Source organism: Larimichthys crocea, chromosome XII (genome assembly GCF_000972845.2).
Source record: "Larimichthys crocea isolate SSNF chromosome XII, L_crocea_2.0, whole genome shotgun sequence".
Classification (NCBI taxonomy): Eukaryota; Metazoa; Chordata; class Actinopteri; family Sciaenidae; genus Larimichthys; species Larimichthys crocea.
Genome location: NC_040022.1, coordinates 22,954,829 through 22,968,705, shown reverse-complemented (window position 1 = coordinate 22,968,705; position 13,877 = coordinate 22,954,829). Strand labels below are relative to the sequence as shown.

Below are 13,877 nucleotides of genomic sequence, written 5' to 3'. Positions count from 1 at the left end.
ATATGGCTCACCCTGTGTGCCTGTGTGTGTGCATACTCTTCAAGTAAAGAGACTTTGCAATTTGACACGTGGAGTTGCAAGTGTTGAATGCTTATCCATCTGTTTGCTGAGCGTACATGCAACATAACGACCAATTACACATTTCTGCATCAACTGATTTCAGTGAATACACTCATTAGTGAAATGTTAAATGTTAACTCACACTTGGGATTAAGTTTGTTTGTGGTCTGGGTTAGTCATCATCATAATCATAACGACTATTAACCTAAAGATGCAATTTTCTACTCATCATCTAACTCATGTAATCCATTTATTTAGTATGTTTATGTTTTATGTTTATTTATATACGTTTCCCATACATTACATAATACATAATACATTTCTGTTTGAGTCCAATCGACAATAGCAGAGGAAACGCCCCGTACATCGACAAAGACACCAAAGAAAAAACAAGAAAGAAGACTTGAAAGTAGAAACACAAGTTCCCAACTTCCTCTTTACCTCCAGAGTTTCCAAGTGGTCTTATTATTACTAATATTTATGCCGCTGTCTCAAAGGCTGTATCACTTTCAGTTTACCTCAGATTCTAGCTCTGTGACAAAATTATCAACACCACTCTGGAAATAAGAGAGATGATCACTAAAAAGATAAATGTAGTGAAAGCGAGGCTCACAGGGGACCAATCTAAACATGGATGGTGTCATTATTCTATAGCCGTTACACTGTGCAAGTGACATTTACTTTATAATGATAAGTTAAAGCACTAAGGTTGTTGCCACTTTAAATCTAAACTGGTCATGTCAATCTTCTTAAAGTCTGACAGACGATGGGGTTTACATTTGGCTTTAAATCTTAGAATATTTAAAATTAAACACACAGCATGACAAACCGACTTGTCACACTGGAATACTGGACGCTGGAGATTTTACATTTTGCTACAAGCGATTCTTCTTTTGGCACAATAAATGGATGAGTCATGGATAAAAAAACACAACCAACACACAATGAAATGAGTGGGAATGAAAAAATACAAGATGCACAGTAAAAGGGAGCAAAGGGAGGAGTAGTGACATCCAAGTTGAGTGTGTAATTGTATTGGGAGTATAGGATATAACTCAGAATGTCCATATGACAGGATGTATTTTCCACAATGGACCACATCACATTCAGCATGAACCACATCTTTCTCTAAAATGTACATTAATGATCAATGTACTTTCTTTTAGTTATATTGTGGTGAGTGACATCTTCCCTGTGGTGACGGGAAATAAAGTAAATTACAATAATGTAAAATCAGTCACTTGTATTCAAAGAGGAATGGTGGGAAATGTGAAGCTGCTGAACAAAAAGGCATTATGTATGAGCTTCGTTATAAAATGATTCATTCATCTGAAAATCTGCAGCTTCCTTCATCCATAACCAAGGTGAACCAGACATCGCCTTTGTTACCTTTAACAATAAAAAGGTAGCCCAGTCACCAACCTGGGAACAGCAGGAGCTCTGTCCTCCACCCACACAGAGATCCTTTAGTAATAAAGACATTTCCACTGCTGCAGCACTACAATCCACTACTCGCTTTTGTGTGGTGGAGGTGGGTGATCACAGGAGAATCAAATAAAAAAGCTGCTATCTGGTATTTCAATGCGCAGCAGGAAGCTCTAGACAGCCCTTAATCTGCCCATGCCTAAGAAACTGTAAACTAATATCAGCCATGCAGAGAAACGGGTAAATGATCACAGGAGTCACATGTTATCAGCCTTCTAATGACTCTAAGAAGCCAAATGTTCTGCTGGTGAGCTGCACACATGTATCACTGTCACTTTTAGCAGCATAGATACGTATATTATAAGTAAGTATATTATAAAGTGTGCCAGCGTCACAGAGGCTCGAGTATATAACTTCATATTTCTGCCACAGAGAAGCAGTTCTTAGAGGTTCATTTCTTGAGCAGCTTATGCATGAAGCTCAGTTTACATCCACAGAGAGAAATACTAATAAATATTTGAGCTAAAATCTCTCTGTACTGTCTGGCTTACAGTAACCAACCACCATTACATGTCTCCATCGTGTTATTATCAACAGTTATAAAATCCATTATGTGTCATGTAGAAAAGAAAGAGATCTGTACGTCAAGCCTCTGGGGATTATCTTACTATATGGTTCTTTAAAAAGCAATGTATTCCTTATGCACTGAAAAAGCACTGTCTCCAGCCAAGAACATGCATCTTTCAGCCCACTTCCATGATGCATTCATGGTCAAGCTCTGCTGTCAAACAGTGCTGGAAATGGATAATTCCACCCTTGCACACCAGCGTATATATACTTAATCTGAAAATGTCAGTCACACTCCCGTCTCCTATGATCTGAGGAAGAGCTGTGACTTTTTGAATATGGTCCCTTTGTTGTGGGTTTATTATCATGGCAGTGCAGCCGGCCTGAAGATTGATCACACCTAAAAAAAAAAAAAACACCTTCCCTGTTTCATTCAGATTTCAGTATTAGTAAACTTTCAGACAACGTACCACACATCTGAATTATGACTTGTTGTCATAGTGTGGAGTGGCATTTACTCGTAATGGTGTGAGCTACACGCACAAACATTTTGATGAGTTGTATTCTTCTTCTACTCATTGTATAAAGGTCAAGTGCAGTAATCTTGCAACGTGTATGGACATAGAGTGACTGTGTCATGTATCTGTTAATGCACTTGCACATAAGCAGAACGGAACATAATTAACTTTAATTAGGCGGTATACATAATACATATAATTTCCATGAACTTAATTTTCTCCATTTAGTATCTCTTAATTTATTATACATTATATTTTTTGTGTACAGGCACCTTACTGGTGATCCTACCTTAATTTGACCCCAGTAATCCCCATTTTAACTCTTTGATTCCCTCACTACTCACCCTTTCCTTTGCCTTTCTCTCCCTTTAGCTGCTTAAGTATCAGATGTCTAGAGAGAAATCTTACACTAGCAAAGGCGGTTAGGGTTAGGTTAGACAACAGGGTGTTGATTTCAGGGCATATATGAGGTACTCTGAGTTCAAGTGGAAGCTTTAAGTAAAAAACCTACAATAGCCTTCTGACTATTAAGACGCGCAATGTGCAAAATACTCGAGGAAAGGTGTTCAGTGCTCTTTAAATAAACAAAATATTTCGCCATAAACTCACAGTGAGCATGTTTACAAGGATGACTTTCACACTGAAACAATGGGTGGTGTTGTCCATCTGCCACACCTGTGAACAATTTGGCCACTAATTGCTCCGTAAGCAGCTGTTGCTAATGGTGTTCGTTAAGACCTGGAGTGCAGATATAAAAGAGACACTAAGGGATTCATAATAAGCTCAGAGGTTACTCTTAAGTCAGGCTAGTCCTGGTGAGCTGTTTGTCTTAAACCATAGCTTCTGAGGAGTACAGGGTCCTGCTTCTCAGCTGACAGCCATGGCTCTCAGACTCCTTTTGGGGTAGGTTTTATTCACATTGTGTGTTTGAGCACTTTAATGTTTTAACTAGTTCTAGACAGACTCTGTCTCTCTTGTAGGGTTTCCTGGATTTGTTTCTTGGTATTTAATGGCAGTGATGGTTCACCAGCTATAAAAGGTAATGTTAACTGCTACACTTCAATATCCGTGAGACATATGTTTCATCTTAACTGTTAATTTTCCAGGCTATGGATACCCACATAAATCTGACATGCGCAACATGGCAGAAGAATACACATTGACCTCTCCAACTTCTGATGAGAGCAACTTTCAGGATTCAAACAACCAACTAACAGACCCTGTATACACAAGCTACAACACACCCACTGTTGCACAACAACCAACTTGGACCCCGTATGGACAAAACCTGCCGAACACACCGAGTAATCGTCAAGTAGACAGACTCATTAATGGTATGCCAAGAGACTGGGGGCAGGAAAACCTTGACAAACCAATTGTATTTCCTCTATCCAGTAATCTAGCAAAACCTCAGCCAGGTCCTGTCCAACCTCAATCAACATCTTTTAGTGTTTCTACCAACAATATGCCCAACCCTCTGAGCACTGGTGCTTCTACTCAGTATGCTAGTCATGCCTACCACGACCCGCCCTCCAACTTTCAAGCTGGAGAATCTCCTAACTTGTCTCTGCAGCCGGAGCCAATGGACAGTGGTTATGGTGTGGTTGACTTTAACGCTGGCTCCAGTGCAGCTGGAGGTAGTGTTCCCCATCTTGTATATGAGGATGTTTTTCAGTATCCTGAGACTCAAAGTTCTGACAGCATCTCAAATACAGCAGGAGGGTATGGCCAAGCTGATGTGAGCAGGGAGTCTTCAACTGGATATATATCCACATATAATGAACCCTCATTCCCACATTACCCAGCTAATGTAGGACCCCAGTATCCTGTGTTTCAACCTTGGAGGTGGTTGGCCACCCCTGGAGGAATCAGTGGTCACTCTGGTCAACCTGCCTACCAGCCACATGTTGAGATCTCTCAACAACCACAAAAAACATTCGACACCAAAAAAGATGAGGTCAACCAGAGAGTCAGTGAACCAATCCCTCCTCCAAGCTATATTGTCCAGTCCAGAAACTCCTATGCACGAGGCAGGGAGCTCTCTGGCAAAACAAAGTACAATCCAGAATCTTACCCGCTGCCAAGCTTAAAGGGTCCTGCACCTAGTCAACCAGCTACCCCGAAAAATGTGAAGAACCCTGATGGGTATGTTCACAGCTTCAAACACTTGAATAAATGTCCTAACCGAAATTATGCCTAATCAATGACCTTTTGTCTTTCAGAGCCAAGTGGTAACCAACATGGATATTGTATTAAAGTCTGAGGTAAATGTCTCAATTCACAATACTTTCTAAGAAACATCATGCAAATAATAACCTTTGCTTTCTTGCTTGCAGAATGCTGTGCCCTCAGAAAATAAAACTTTAAATTTGAACTATGCTCTGTTGACCTTATTTAAATTTAAGATGATTGCAACACACAGCATCTGCTCATTAACATACTTGCAAAACTTTAATGAGGTTTAGTCAGTGTGAATAAGACCAACTGGATGTATTAACGAGATGACAAACCGTTTAAGGAACAATCAGTGCTCAACTTTTCTGCCTTTTACATGAAGCATGGTGCTTTCATATCTACACATCAGACAAATGAACCAATGTACACATGGAAGTGGTTTACCTTGGCATTGAAATCCTTGTTTCCCAAATCCCCTGCAATAAAGCACATGAGTGACATTAAAAGGTCATCTCAAAATTACAAATGTCAGTCTTGGATCTCAGTGAAAGAAACTTAAGTCTGAGCACAAGAAATGGGAATGACTAAAGCATGCACAATCGTGGGATAGTATCTGCAAGCTCCACATCAAGGGTATTAATGTGAACATAACTTGATCAGAAATCACAAGCATTGCATCTAGCTAAATATTCTGCACTGTCAAGTGAGTCAAAGGCTGCCTGAGCTGTTTAAAGACAGGTGTGCATAAGGGCTGCTTACCATATGAAGTCTGTGCAGTGGCTGCAGAACGTCGGCTGCTTGAAAAACCTCGCAGTAAATTTGTGGTTTTTCACTTCATGCACATTTTTCTGCCGCAAAGCACCTTTGCGGGCGAATCGGTTCCCAACCCCAGCTGAGTCGTTGTAATGTAAAAGATGATCAGCCATCATGGGGGGTAAGAAAAACAAAACAAACAAACAAAAAAAAAACTACACAATCACAACTTCGTGTTGTCCCGACCGATTTCTGTAAGGTCCTAGTCTCTTCACAGCTCTTGATAAGTGGCGGTGTTTCTTGCAGCGCTCCGCACGCCTCCCCTCTGCCTCGGACTACAGCTGAGCGCTTCTTTTTCATTCAAAGTGACGTAGCTCATGTCTGCCTTCACGTGCTGTGGGAATATTTCACTTCACAATTAACGACACGACACGCAGAGTGCACCGGGAGTGGTTTGACTGAGTATTTAAACACATGAAAAGTGTGTTCTGAATAATAGCTCAGAGTTATGTCATGCATTATATACATAAATATTTGGTCATATTTTGAGTTTTGATGATGAATGAACCACGTCCCTGCATCAGTTGGTGACCGTCCTACAAGCAGAAGGTATTGCCCGCCATCTTGTGGACATAAACTACATTACAGGTCTTGTTTGAGAGGAGACAGATAGAGACAGAGAGAGCGGTGTTTCGGTTCAACAAGCGACCCTGTTAACTGGTCCGCCGCATGCTTCTTACCACATGTAAAGATACATAAATGTCCTCGGGAGTGCCTTTTTGTTTATATTCCTCCCATTGACGTTACAATACCCGGGTTGTCTCAGTTTGACGGATACACATTCTCTGTCCATTTTAACAGTTGTGTAACTATGGCACCCACGGGTCACCAGTTAACATGGTCGCCCGTTAAACCGAAACACCGGTCGCTTACGCTTACGGGTTGACATAATTTTTCTTTTCTTTTCTTTTTTTAGTTTAAACGCGCAATTAAAAAGCTCTTTTGTGACACGCGGTGATTTTAAAAGCATAAAATGAAACTTAAAACTAATGAAACTTGCCTATGTCTTTCCTCAAAACAAACAATATTCGTCATAATATCTTCAGTAAATGATATACGGGCAAAGTGAAGTGAAAAACGTTGCAGTTTCTATGGCAACAAGGAGACGCTGCGTCCCCACGGAAAGCGGATGTGGCGTAGTGAGAGGTCGCTGAAGTTTTGAACCATTTTGAGCGGCGGAATCAGTGCTCAGTGTAAGTCATCTTTTTAATTGTTGTTTTACGTTTTCATAAACAATATGTGCTTTTTTTTTTTAACGTGTCGTTGTTCACGAGAGCCTGACACGCCGCGAGCTTTTTTTTTTTAACTGGTCGCTTTTCGCTATAGCTTGTTTGCTAATGCATCTGTGTTAGCTCGTTTGTAAACACAGCTCACACGCTGTAATTAGGATGTTGTCATGTTATGTTATGCTGACGTTACGTGACACGATGCTGTCTCATATAACTATATGTCCACTCTGGTCTTAAAGCGAGTGAACAGGTCAGCTATAAGCACTGTTTATAGCGAGCTAAGACAGGCAACGCTAGTCAGTACTTCTTGTTTAACTGCGTTAGCTCACCGTTTTCATGTATTTATCCACTCAGGACATCATGAGCAAACACGAGGACTCGTGGGATAAGCTGGAAACCGAGTTTGACCATTTTCTACTGGACATGAAGCCATATGTCCTTAAACATCCCAACAGGACAGGTGAGATTAGATGTCATCTCTGTTCACTTCAATTAAAGAAATCAAGTGACAAGATACAAACATTCATGTATGTAATAAGATGTGTCATGATTCGCCCTGTCCTGTGTCTCTCCTCCTCTCACCTCAGAGCGCCAGCGATGTGCCACATGGATAAAGAAGCTGTGTGACCCGGCCACATGCGGTTCAGGTCTAATAGGTCGGAAGAACCGCAACATGTATGCCCGTTTGCTCCTTTACATGCTCAAAAGAGGAGTCTTGGAGTTACCTTTCACCAACAAACCAGAGCCTGGCACCCTCAAGACACTCCCTGCCTACATGGTAAGAATGACTGCTTTATCTAATCATAAACATTACTGTTGCCGTGTAGTAGTGACAGAACTTACCGACTTCAAACTTTATTTGTCATATAATAAACTTCAAAGATAGTGTCATAGTCAAGTTAAAATGAAGATCATCTGTCTTGAATTTTCCTTTCTAGTCCATCTACTTTGATGAGCCACTGACTGGTCGACCTGTGGAGCACAGCAATGCCGGTCTGCCTGATTGGGTGAGAGGAGAGCTGAGTGGCCATATGGATGAAAGTTTGACTTTCAGTCTGCTCAAGGACAGAACCAGTTCCACACCTAATGCAGCACATCACAGGTACTGTTCCACTGTGCATAACCTCTGTGAAGTATATATTGCTTTACCTTTTAAAAATGACCTAAGTGAAACATGGAGATGAACATAGTATGATGGTCAGGATCTTCGCTTTATAGATTTAATCATTCTTATGGACTGGTGCACAGTAATACATGTTATATATGAACAAAACATTGACTATGAACTGGATTTTAACTTAAGAAAGCTGAACATATAACTGGGTCTGTAAATTTAAATCTTGCACTCTGATCTACATTATAAAGGCTGACCAATATGGGAGTTTTGAGACCGAGACGGACTCGGGGAATAAATAACCGACTATGGTGGCTGATATAGTGAATTTTTGAGTTAGAGTGAAAATAGACCTTTTCTATGTGAATTGTACACCAATATGACTATGCAAAAGTACACAGAACGCTGTTTACATAGACAAATAACTTTTATTAAATAATAGACATTACATTTATAGACTTTTTAACATTTTAAATAATTGAACAAATACATTTTCAACTTATTCTAGTTGAATTTGCTGAGAGCTGCTTCTTATCTCAACTTTTTTCACTCTTACTTGGGTCAGATTTGTTGCATGCAAGTTTAGTCTTCTTCTTGGCCACGGTTTTTAACATTCAGCAGGATTCAATGTTGAGATGTCGTAAGATGTGGTCACGCCCTGCTTTCTGTAACTCATACCTTATTCACACTGACACAAGTCAAATCCACGTTAAGGGTCTACCTGAAAGGGTCAATGCATGTCAGCCGACCCTCCTTAATGACCTGCCTCTCTACCACTACTGGATGTGGTTTGGATGCTGCCTGGCTTTGGTGAACTGGCGATGCAAACATGAATTTATGATTTATGATCGGCCTCCATATTTTTACATTAGTTCAAAACAGACTGGCTCTAAATAGGGCCTCTCTTGTTTTTCGTGTATTTTGCGGCCATCACACTTCACAGAAGGAGAGGGTGAAACGAGGGGTTGCAATCAGCAATTACACTGCCACACACCACTACGATCTTTAACTTTTCAGACGTGTCTGCATGCTTTGATGTTTTTCTCTGCTGTGCAAACTGCTAAATGCAATGGATTCAGGGTTTGAGTGTTTTTGGTGTTGTAGATAAATGAGCTCATCTCAATTCTGCGAGGAACTCTGTCCAAAAAATGAAGAGCTGAAACTGATTTCCATGTACAGCGTATTGGCCATATAACGTACTCTCATTTATCCCCTCAAGAGCTCACAGTTGCTTATCTGAATAAAAGCAAGCTGGCCTGGCACCCCCTCATTTGAAATGCAGAATGTTTTACAAAAATCGACATTCTAGTATAGTATCCTATTCCTGCATAAACAGAGTTTATTGAAAACAGAGCTCTCCTCTTGCTCCAGAGGGTGACTTGACTTAAGATTGACAATAAAAACCCTTTTTGGTCAAACATACAAGATGCTACACATAGTGTATAAGATATTAATCCAAGAATTCAGTTTTGATGTTCTTTTATCAGACTGAAAACACTGAGCTTGGCTGTGAAGCTAGATATACACAGCTTTCGTGACTGATCGCTCATCGTATTTGCTCAGCAGCGCTATCTGAAAAGCCAAAGACATTGCCAAGTTCTTGCATCAGTCCGCATGAGCTGTCCATTCTGACTTTTCAAAGGGGCACACTTCAAAACAGCATGAGAGGATGAGGAACCTCTCGTATTCTCTATCCATCTTTCTGTTATTTTCCTCTTTACACTTTCCCAGTTGTTGAACCTGAGGTCTAGCCCTCACAGAGGAGAGCGAGAGAGAAGAACAAGCAAACAATACAGCTCGGTAGCTCATTAGCTCGTTCTCAGCTAAATGCCTAAAACACTAATGTATTTTCGATTTAGAAAGCTTGAAATAGCCTGACTGAAAGCTCACGCATACATATACACACATGCGTGTGAACTCTTTCATCATGCCTCACTGCATCATCAGTCATCCTGGTTTGTGAGGGATGTTTCCTCTAACTCCAGGCGGTCTGGGGGCCTGACAAAGTAATGTTAGTAGTGGTTCAGAATTTTTCAATCCAATTAACATGGAAAGGCAAATCAGAGCCCAGTGGCTTGATATGCTCATTAGCATAATACAAAGAGGGCACTGTAAGTGTGCTTGATATACATCAGAGCTCTGCGTAAAAAAGAGTACATGCCCTCTGCTGTTATATGTAATTCTAGTTGTACTGTCAGGGGGGTGTAGAATATTTGATTCTTAGAATATAGTCATTAGGACTTGTCTTTAAATATTTGTCCCGCAGGCTGGAACTCATTTTAATTTTGTGTTTTGAGTTTGTACATCAACGCTAAAAAATGTTAATGTTGTAATGACAGCATGCTTGCTCCCTGAGTGTGGATTAAATGGACTTGATTATGTTTACGATGCTTTTATTTAGTTTATTGACGCTAACTATTATAAATATGTTTGTCAGTTTAATTCAACACAGGATGTTTATTGTTGCCTTTATTATGATTATGTCTATCATAGAGGTATTTTTACATCATTGTCTCTTTGTGAGCGTATTAGCTGTTCAAGCTTACATTACAAATAATTCTAAACAGTGTGGCTGCCGTCAGCCCTTCCTCCCCTCTGCTATAGAGGGTGTGGATAGAGAGGTTTTGTGGGGAGCAGACTGCTGAGTACCGTAGTGTCTGATTGGGATAAGACCATGAAAGACCCTCAGATCACAGGCTAACGTCCTGATGGAGAAAATTAGCCCGGCCAAGAGTCCTTTTATGTGTCTCTCTCATTTAGATAAGATTAAATGGAAGGAACTCGTCTGACTCCATCCCTATGATGTGGCAACGTTTGATCTCCGTCTCACTCGCCATTAGTCAGGTGATGGGCAGGGCTTCTTTTAGCTTGTAAAACTGTTGGGTCTGATTCAAGTTTCAAAATCCAAAGGCAAAGTTGGGATGATTTTTTTTTTTTTTTTTTGACATTTCAAGATGTTACTTCTCTTTCACACTGAAGGGGATGCGCTGTAAAGTGTGTGTTTGTGTGTATCATCGTCTAACCTCATTAGTTTAAAAAACGCCCTGAGCAAATTCCACCACGCATTCCTCTGTCACTGTGCTAGTCTCAACTTAGCCACAAGATGGAGCCACTGGTTTGTCTATAGCAGAGGTTCAGGCGGAGGAATGCTGCAGGAAAGCAAGTGCAGTCAGCTCGGGTCAAGAGATCATACAGAAACAGCTTTGGTGATTAGCCTACATGTCCACTCCATCTTCTTACATGTCTCCCTGTGTTCAAAGCAGACAGATAATGATAAAGACATGAGGTTGTTTTGACATGTTAACTTAGTAATCAGCACAGCCGGTGTCAGGTTCACGGCTAAAGTTTAGTTTTGACTCTTTGTACGTGAATCTACAGCCTCTCTTGTAGCTTTATTATTGTCTCTTCCTCTCACTCCTGTCCGCCATCTGTGTCCTTTTCATCCACACATGAAAACTTTTAAGCTCACCCCCCCTTCCCCTCTCTTTCCTGTGTTCTTTTTTTTTTTTTTTTTTTTTTGGCTAAGTGTGACAATAACATTGTCCTTGCATTTGCAGTAGTCAGCCATTGATGCTGGTGTAAACGCCGCACGTCTCTCACACACAGGCCAGAGTGTTTTTCACTGATCTTGCCTCCAGGTGGTGTTGGGTTATGGTGGAGGGTGTGCAGAGGCAGAAGGATGTTTGTGTCCCAAGGTCAGACTTCTTTCCTGAGGGTGCCCGAGGCTGAGACCCAGGCCCACTAGCTCTGCACCTGGAGGTCAGGCTGGGGTATGGATGTCAGGCTGCTTTAATCAGCCAAGCTGCAGCTTCTGAGGCTCTACATGGTGTTCTCATTTTCTTCTGTGTGTGTGTGTGTGTGTGTGTGTGTGTGTGTGTAGGTGTGTGTGCCTCTGTGTGTGTGTGTGGTTCTGGCCTGACTTGCCACTGCTTTGATCTCTGGGCCTCAGACTCCAGACACATCTGATTCAATTATCCTCATCCACCTGTTGACTTAGAGGCCCAAGATTGCAAAGCTTGGCCCCCTTATCCAAGTTTCATGGCTGCATGTGTTTGTGCATGTGCATCCAGGTGTGTGTGTGTGTGTGTGTGTGTGTGTGTGTGTGTGTGTGTGTGTGTGTGTGTAACAATATTAAATACCTAACAGTATCATTGCTTTAGTTATGGTCAAGATTTTGCTGCCTTCCCCTTTTCAGTTCAATCAATTAATCCATTTATAACTCATTATTATTATTATATTATTATATATTATTATTAGTAGTGAGTAGTAGCAGTAGTAGTATAGTAGTAGTAGTAAAATATGACTCATCACACCGCTCCATGATATAAGATTAAATTTCTTTTTATTGTCATTGTACAAACATAAAACAAATTCAGCTGCACTCAAACTGGGCTCAGAATAGTAAAATATGTAAAATAGATAATAAATACTCTTCCCCTATTTACCATTACACATCAGACATAATTGATTCAACACTCATTTATGTCTTATTTTTACATGTTAGTAACAGAGCTCCAGAACTCGGTGCAGCTTTAAGGATGGATGGATGGATGGTGGATTTGCATCTAACTTAAAGATCTGACCTGCGTTAACACATTTAGGTCCTGTCTTATTCCACACAATCTCGTCTACTAGAATCCTATTTCCCCAAAATCACTTCGACATAATCACTTAAATACTCCTAAACTTCCTTTAATCAGGATGTTCAGAACAAAAATAATATCAGCAAGAAGAACATTTTGTCCCTTAGAAGACCTTTAATTCTTATAGGCAAACTTACAGTTACATATCAGTTAAATATGTCAGTCTTCAGACCGTAAATAGCATTCCTTCCATACTTTAGTGCTGTGAAAATAAATGGAGGTAAAAGAAAATTACAAAGGGGACTCTGCTTGCTCGGATATCCTTCCTGTTCCATATTCAGAAGTCTTTCCAGCAACTTCACAGTAATACGCTTTCCTCCGTGAGATAACACCGCCTGTGACAAATGAGGTTAAAAAATTCTCAATGCCAGGAACACTTTTAAAAATGTCATGGGAGGAAAAGAACGCCCATAGGCTGCGAAGTGTGAGATTGTGAAACAGTGCCCTCTAGAAAGAAACCTGATGGCTTTATTAGATGACAGATTTTTTTCTTCTTTGGATTGTCCTCCATCTCCCCGTCTTCTCTAACATCTTCATTCAATAGCATTAGTGGGCCATTAGTGCCTCATGTGGCTACATTTAATGAGCTAGTGAGCTCAGTTATGCCTTTGTGTATATATGTGTGTGTGTGTGCACGAGAGGGAGGGAGCGTAGTAAGAATAAGAAGTGTTTGTGTGCAAGTGTGCCAATGAATATAAGCAGTTTCCCTGTTAAGGTCCTGTTTAAACCATGATGGACATGATGAGCGACAATGATGAGGTGTGTGATTATAAAAGGATTGTACAAGCCATAGACTGGTGCTCTGTGGGCTGTCCATGGAAACAAACTGATGTATAGCAGGGACATTTATTGTTCAGATGGGATGAAATGCAGACCACAAACCATGCAACCAATGCCAGATGTTGATCTGTGTAAATAACGAGGCAGGCTGCCTACGCAAGCACATTCATATGCAAACAGGGGGACAAGAGCAGACTCAAGAGACGTGGATGCTGTAGGTTAACTTCTTACACTTCTTTTTGTCTTCCAGGAGACGGCTGTATGAGGACAAGACCCCATCGCAACCCATGTCCTCCAGTCCACTCAAACAGTCACCCAGACATGGTGCCAGGATGGTTAGTTCATCATCATTTCAGATTGTTAGCCACACCTCTGGACTTCCCTAGTATACTTGCCTTAAGATTTATCGAGTAGGGATTTCAGATTTATAGATCGCTGCAAGGTAGCTGTGATGACACACTGAAATATTAACAGCAAACCTGCTGGTGCCAGCACAAATAGTAGCCACAGTGTTTTGCTTTCTTCTTTAATGCGGACCAATTTGGAAATTCCT

General features: G+C 40.8%; 3 protein-coding genes across 6 annotated transcripts in view; 2 read left to right on the top strand and 1 right to left on the bottom strand.

The window, feature by feature from the left end:
* Positions 1-6,295, bottom strand: part of prkcab (protein kinase C, alpha, b) — a 100,349-nt gene extending 94,054 nt beyond the window's left edge. Inside the window, exons 1-2 of one of the 2 annotated variants that reach the window (XM_027285046.1) lie at positions 5,505-6,295; positions 5,190-5,221 (exon numbers count right to left, since the gene is read on the bottom strand). In XM_027285046.1, coding sequence (XP_027140847.1) covers positions 5,190-5,221; positions 5,505-5,674 — 202 coding nt within the window. In that variant the 5' untranslated portion in view covers positions 5,675-6,295. The remainder of the gene's footprint in view (positions 1-5,189; positions 5,222-5,504) is intronic. The other variant, XM_027285045.1, reaches the window with a different exon arrangement.
* LOC104918809 (uncharacterized) lies at positions 3,333-4,949 on the top strand. The gene is made up of 5 exons (XM_010730669.3): positions 3,333-3,473; positions 3,551-3,609; positions 3,677-4,715; positions 4,793-4,834; positions 4,907-4,949. The coding sequence occupies exons 1-4, from the start codon at positions 3,451-3,453 to the stop codon at positions 4,803-4,805; spliced, it is 1,134 nt and encodes a 377-aa protein (XP_010728971.2). The 5' UTR covers positions 3,333-3,450; the 3' UTR covers positions 4,806-4,834; positions 4,907-4,949.
* Positions 6,296-6,570: 275 nt separating the features above from the next.
* cep112 (centrosomal protein 112) overlaps positions 6,571-13,877 on the top strand; it is a 95,708-nt gene continuing 88,401 nt past the window's right edge. The window contains exons 1-5 of one of the 3 annotated variants that reach the window (XM_027285040.1): positions 6,571-6,751; positions 7,142-7,247; positions 7,375-7,565; positions 7,726-7,889; positions 13,575-13,659. In XM_027285040.1, coding sequence (XP_027140841.1) covers positions 7,148-7,247; positions 7,375-7,565; positions 7,726-7,889; positions 13,575-13,659 — 540 coding nt within the window. In that variant the 5' untranslated portion in view covers positions 6,571-6,751; positions 7,142-7,147. Of the gene's footprint in view, positions 6,752-7,141; positions 7,248-7,374; positions 7,566-7,725; positions 7,890-13,574; positions 13,660-13,877 lie in introns of those variants that run through there. The other 2 variants (XM_019277285.2, XM_027285043.1) reach the window with 2 other exon arrangements.

What these genes read in the sequence shown, in the direction of transcription:
- LOC104918809 (XM_010730669.3), top strand. Translation starts at nt 3,451, where the DNA reads ATGGCTCTCAGACTCCTTTTGGG. An exon ending in GCTCTCAGACTCCTTTTGGG is followed by an intron (nt 3,474 to 3,550) that starts GTAGGTTTTATT and finishes TCTCTCTTGTAG; the next exon opens with GGTTTCCTGGATTTGTTTCT. An exon ending in TGGTTCACCAGCTATAAAAG is followed by an intron (nt 3,610 to 3,676) that starts GTAATGTTAACT and finishes TTAATTTTCCAG; the next exon opens with GCTATGGATACCCACATAAA.